Source organism: Plasmodium sp. gorilla clade G2 (genome assembly GCF_900097015.1).
Source record: "Plasmodium sp. gorilla clade G2 genome assembly, contig: PADLG01_00_7, whole genome shotgun sequence".
NCBI lineage: Eukaryota > Apicomplexa > Aconoidasida > Haemosporida > Plasmodiidae > Plasmodium > Plasmodium adleri (nom. inval.).
The window spans coordinates 23,508-30,259 of record NW_021628922.1 but is presented as its reverse complement, the minus strand read 5'-3'; the positions used below and the strand labels follow the sequence as shown (position 1 = coordinate 30,259).

General features: G+C 16.8%; 2 protein-coding genes across 2 annotated transcripts; one reads left to right on the top strand and one right to left on the bottom strand.

The window, feature by feature from the left end:
* Positions 1-1,571: 1,571 nt before the first annotated feature.
* PADL01_0006000 (Plasmodium exported protein (PHISTa), unknown function) lies at positions 1,572-2,566 on the top strand (the record flags this gene model as incomplete). Its single annotated transcript, XM_028680652.1, has 2 exons — positions 1,572-1,712; positions 1,841-2,566. 2 exons carry the CDS (start codon positions 1,572-1,574, stop codon positions 2,564-2,566), a joined length of 867 nt encoding a protein of 288 aa, XP_028541430.1.
* A 1,022-nt stretch (positions 2,567-3,588) lies between these two features.
* On the bottom strand, positions 3,589-4,474 carry PADL01_0005900 (stevor PIR protein, putative; the record flags this gene model as incomplete). Its single annotated transcript, XM_028680651.1, has 2 exons — positions 3,589-4,317; positions 4,406-4,474. 2 exons carry the CDS (start codon positions 4,472-4,474, stop codon positions 3,589-3,591), a joined length of 798 nt encoding a protein of 265 aa, XP_028541429.1.
* Between the last annotated feature and the right edge of the window lie 2,278 nt (positions 4,475-6,752).

The following is a 6,752-nucleotide window of genomic DNA, read 5'->3' as shown; positions in this document are numbered from 1 at the left end:
TTATAATATGTTAATTATATTTTCTGTGAATTATCTTATAAATTATCAATATTTTACATACTTTAAAAAAAAAAAAAAAAAATTTGTAAATATATTTTATTATATAATGTTAATAAAAAAATGAAAAGGATAAGAACAATTATAAACATTTGAGTGCACATATATTAAATTATGGATCGCACAAATTATCGTGTGAGCCAGATAATAAAGTAACGTCATCCATATTTGTTGATTGGCTTAATAATATATTTAGTTAACATTATATATATGTGTGTGTAGATATTTTTTTATTTTATTATATATATTTTTTCATATTTTTAATAAATTTCATTGAACATTAATTTATGTATACATATATAAATTTTTATTTATCATATGGAATAATTAAAATATAAATTAGATAAAATAATAATTTAAAAGGATCTCATGATGTAAATAATATATATATTTTTAAATATAAAAGAAAAATATCTTTTTAATTTAATTTTATTTTATAATATGTGTTTATATTATGTGTAATATTAATGAATTAATAAGAATATACGATAAAAATTATTGAAAATGTATAATTTTTTTAGAAAAAAATGAATTTTAAAATAATGATTGTGTATATATATTATATTTTTGTTTTTAAATAATAAATATTAGGATATTTGTTTTTTTTTTATTACATGTAAAAATAAAATTACATGAAACATTATGGTTTATATTACGTATGATATTGAAATGGAATATATATATTTGAATAATTTTGTATAATTTTGTATAATTACGATTTAGGTATTAAAGTCTTATAATATTAGTAGCACTATATATATAAATATTTGATAAATATATATAATACACTAATAATAGTAAAACATTTAGATATTGTATTCCTTTTATTTTATAATAATGTTATTGTGAATATTTTTTAATTATAATATATATGTGTTCTGATATATATATTATATAATATTTCATAATATAAAATAATTAAGAAATATTTAAAATATTTTGTTTTTATAATAATGTATAAATATATATATCTTAAGGTTATAAATATATAGATTTGTTTGATTAAAAAACCAAAACCATAAAATAATAAAATATAAATATATTTATAATAAAGCATATTAAAAAATATGAGTGCAAATATATTTTTTGTATTTTTGTCATATTTTATATATATAAATAATGAATTTTGTATTTACAGAATACATTTTCAGAATATTTTATAAAAAAAAAAAAAAAATAAAACACACTTAACAATATATATACTTGATAATAATTATTAAATTATTGTTTAATATGTTATTCATAATATTCTTGAATTAAAGACATATATTTTGTTTAAATATTTAAAGGAAAATTGTATATTTTTTTGTTTTAATTAAATATTTTATTATTTTAGTTATTTTATATAATACAATAAATTATAAAAATATATAAGTCTAATATATATATATATATTATATTTTACTTATAAATTCAAATATTTTTAATTTTGAATTTATATAAATATTATTATTTGTCATAATTTCATTCATTATATATTAATCAAAAAAAAAAAAAATAAAAAAGTTTTAAATATGATGAATAAAAAAAAATGTAGTATTTTAACCTTTTATCATCATTCTCATGCTAATCTAAAAGGAACATTACGTTATAAATCATTTAAATTCCTTTGCTTAAGTATATATATGATTGGATTTTACTATATTTTTTTGAATGTAAGTTGGTGATATATATATTTGTTTTATTACTATTATAACTATTTATTTATTTTTTCATAAATTAATGTACTATAAAATATATGTTATATGTATATATGTTATATATATATTTTTTTTTTATATAGAATTTTTTAGAAAATGAAAGCTTAGAAATAGTTAAAAATTGTAATATGTATAAACGCAATTTAGGTGAGGCAGAAAAAGAAAGTAACGGTTCACAATGGAAAAGAAATTTGAAAGTTAAAAATGAAGATGTAAATAAAACAAAATCTAATGGAAATATTAAAAGTAATGAACAAAATGTAGAGGAAAATAAACATAGTATTAATCATGATGATGAGAATATTAATGGGGAAAAAAAAAGTAATAATTCAATAAGTGATATAAATTATAATGATTTGTCAAAGAATTTAACAGAAAAGGAATTATTAGATGTTTTAAGTTCATTAAAAGAATGCCCTCCAACAAAAGATCTTGGAAATATATGGACTCATACAGTTCGTGTTGCAAAAGAAGGTTTGGGTGATATAAAGAAAGATTTAAAGGAATCAATAAAAAATTATCTAGATAATGATTATTCTGATACTACTTCTTGTATTAAAAAGAAACTTGTATATGCCTCTATATGGGAAGAAAATATTGCAAGATTTAATAGAACTGTAGAACGTGAACAGGAAAAATATACTAATGATTTTTTTAATTTAATTAAAGATGAAAGTACACTTGATGATATAAGAAAATTCATTTATTCATTCTTAGAATTTTTTAAAATATTAAAAGAAGAATTATATCAAGACCATCAAAAGGAATTATTTCTAAAAATTGAGAAAGCTTCGGAGGGTGAAAATTAATTATTATAATTTTTTTAAAGAATTATATATTATTTTTAATAATATTATTATATATATAAAATATTAATTGGAAAAATTTTTTATATGTTTTGAATTGTATAAAACTTATCTTTTATTATATATTAATAAAATTTATTAAATATATATATATTTTTTATAAATATATTAGCATTATATGTGTTTCTGTTGTTTTTTATATCTATATTTATATGTATATATTATTTCGATTTTTTTTTTTTTTTTTTGATATTTGAAGTTAAAGAATATAAATATATTTTATTTTTATGGATTAATTTTTTTATGAAAAATATTAACTCTTTAAATTTTTAAAAAAAATATTGTTTTTGAATTTTCTTTCTATTGTATTAAGAAATTATTGTATATATTTTTGTTTAAAGTAAAATAAAAATAATGTGATATAAAATGGAATTTTTTTTATCATATAATATTTAAAAAAAAAAATAAGAAAAATCATCTTATTGTTTAGAAAATAGTACCATATATTATATATGAGTTATATTATAATACAATATATTTAAAAAACATTTCTATGATAACAAAATGAGTATTAATTATTAAGTATATGATTAATACATAAATTTTATAAAATAAATATTAGAATATAAAATTTAAAACAATAAAAAGAATTATAAATTATAGTAATTAATAAATCTACTTAAAACTTATGTAATTGTTCTTTTAATCTGTCACGTAATAGATTTATATTATGTAAAATATTTTCCTTGTACAATTTTAATTTCTGATGTAATTAATGAATATAAATATATTTTTTTTTTCTTAAGAAAATATTATTCTAATAATATTATATCATATGTAAAAAAAACCTTATCATAATATATAATTTGTGTATAATTCATAAGAAAGATTCTTCATATTCCAAAACATATACTACGTACATAAATGTCTCTTGCAATCATGTTTCCATGAATTTTTTCTTCTTTTGCGTAACCATACATATAAAAGAATCACTATAATAGTTACTGCAATTAGCGCAACAATTGCTATACCATAAGGGAAAAAAGCACCACTGCAGCACTTGTAATACCTGATAATGCAGTGTTTGTAATGGGACCCATAGAAATAGTAGCATTTGAAATTAAAGCTTCAAAAAATACTTTTATACCAGCCACAGCTTTTATCACTTGATCAGCAAGAGTTGCAGAATAATAGCCGGTAATTATCGTTTTAGCAGATGCCGAACCGGCAAGAACACCAGAATATCCTGTAATTATAGACGAAAGTCCAAACACAGCAGCTCCTCCAATACAACCAGTCTTTAAATTATCCAAATAATTATCATGTAGTTTTTTCGACGAAAATGAGTTGGTGGATGAATTTTCCTTATTTGTGAATTCACAAGATTTATCATTTTCATTGGAGTTTATACCAGGGTTTAATATAGTACGATTTTTTTCCCCAAACATTTCTTCATATATTTCCAATAATTCTTTTTCTAAGGTTGACATAGGTTCTGCAAAATGTCCACTCATAGTTTTTGTTCCGTTTTTTTCAACCACGTCTTGTAATTGTTCATATGGATCATGAGTTTGTTGATATTTTTTGATTGCTTCTTCGTTCAATTTGTCAATTATTTCTTTGAGTTCTGGGTCATTATGATAATGAGGATTGTTTGATCTCTCTACTTCTGCTAACACTCTTGATTTGGTCGTTATTCTTTGTGTGTTATATGGTATGTGGCTAATATTATAATGGTTATTTTGAAAATATACCTAAAAAGAAAAAAAGGAAATGAATATATTAAGAAAAACAGTTGATTTATATATGTATATATTGTCGTAATAATATTTATTTGTATACATTTTGTAATAATAAAAATGTGTTAAATAAAAAGGTAAATAATATCATTTTAAGTTGGTATATAATCATTTTTAATTGAAAAATATAATATTTTATATTTCAAAAATTATTAATCTAATTTATATTAAATGATATATGTTATTTTACATAATATATTTGGTACATTATTTTTATTAAGAACCTTCAACATAATTTATTTATTTTTATGTTATAATAAAATTTTCTTTTCATTATAAAAGTACAATTAGTTTTATAAGAAAATTCAAATAATTTTTAAAAAATATATATAATAAGATAAAAAACACAATTTAATGTTTTATAATTTTTTTTTTTTTTTTTTTTTTTTTTTTTTTTAAATATTTTTTAAAATAATTCTATTAAGAATATATATATAAAATTATGATAAATTACATTTAAAATATATTCTAAGTAAATATTGTTTGTACAAATATAATATTACAGATATAAGGAACAATATTTGTTTACTATAAAATCAATATAAATGTGTAGAACAATAGTTGTAATAAGTGTTGCCATATATGTTATATAAAAGTAACAATATATTTTTTAAATATATATGATAAAATATAATTTAATATAATTACTATTTTGGAATTAATTACACGTTTTCTTGTAAAAAATAATTAGTAATATTAAGCTAAAATTACTAGAATAAAAAAAAAGTTCATATATAATTTATAATATTTATTTTTAGATTATTTTGTTTGTGTTACTAAGGTTTATTCTTTGTTTTAATATACTGTCTAATGTATCTATTTTGTTATTTAATTTAATAAATATATAAATAAATATATATATATATATTTATATTTAATAGAATATTTAAAGGAAATATACATGAAACTATAAATAATTTATATAAAAAAATTATTCTATTATTAACAAGATAAATACAATAAACATTATAGAATATTCTAAAGATATTACATAATATCATAGCATAGTTTGTATGGAGATGTGCAATTATATATAATACAAACATATTGCATTTATAATTTTTATGATGTAAATCATAAATAATATATAAATATATATATGTATATAATTCAAATGTACATATAAAAGTTATAAATATTTTGATATATTATTAGAGTTATTATATGATATTAATAGTTCTCGTACATATAGGTATTTTTTAATATTTTATCATATTATAATTTTTAATATTTTGTAATTTAAATTATAAATTTATGAAGCATTAATATATATTATATTACATAAGAAAATAAACTATATATATTATTAATTTATATGAGATTAATATTTATAAAATGATTTATATTTCTAATAATGAGAATAATTATATATATTAGAACAAGATGAAAGGAATATTATATATATATTGGTACTACAATGGAATTATAGTTAATATATGGTGTGTATATATATATATATTATTTCATATAAATGTTTATATATATATATTCTTAGATTAATTTTGTTTCTGCTTTTCTTATTTCTTTTGTTGTTAATACGTATTAAAATAATAAAAATAAAACCACAACATACACATATGTAATGTAACAAATATATTATAAATAAATATAAACAAGATATTATTCAATAACTAAAAATATGGTTCTGTATCATTATATGTAATAAACAATACATCTTTCTATTTTTTAAATGTATAATTGTGTTGACACATATTAAATTTACGTATAGATATTATAGAATAATTATATATATTTAATAGCCAATGTTCATATATTATAATAAAGAAAATAAAATTCTATACGTATTATAAATTAATAAATGAATTATATATATATGTATATTATACTTTTTATTATAATAAATAAATATTAAGAACCTTATAACAAAATATGTATATATAAATGTTTTGTTAAGTTAAATAGTTTATATTTTTATGTTCATTACATATATTTCTAACACGATTAATGAAATATATTTAAAGACCTAAACATTGCACATTATTATAAGGATAAAATTTGCTATATTTTTCGCTTTAACTTATTTTAAAATATAGACATTATCAATTCTAAATATTTTTCAATGTCTTTTCATATATTATTGATCATATAATTATAATAATAAATGTTACAAAGACTATTCTAACAAAAAAAATATATAGATCGATATTTCTTTATGTTTTCTATCTAATAGGAATTGTACAAAAATATAAGAAATATATGCATTACATTAAAAAAATAGAACAACAATTTCATTAAATATTTATATATAGACATGATCATATACATATATATATAAGAATCATAATAATTGTACCATATAATAATATGTGTGCCGCACATATTTATATGTAATTTGTTTTATAAAATTTATATGATGGTCGAAATATCAT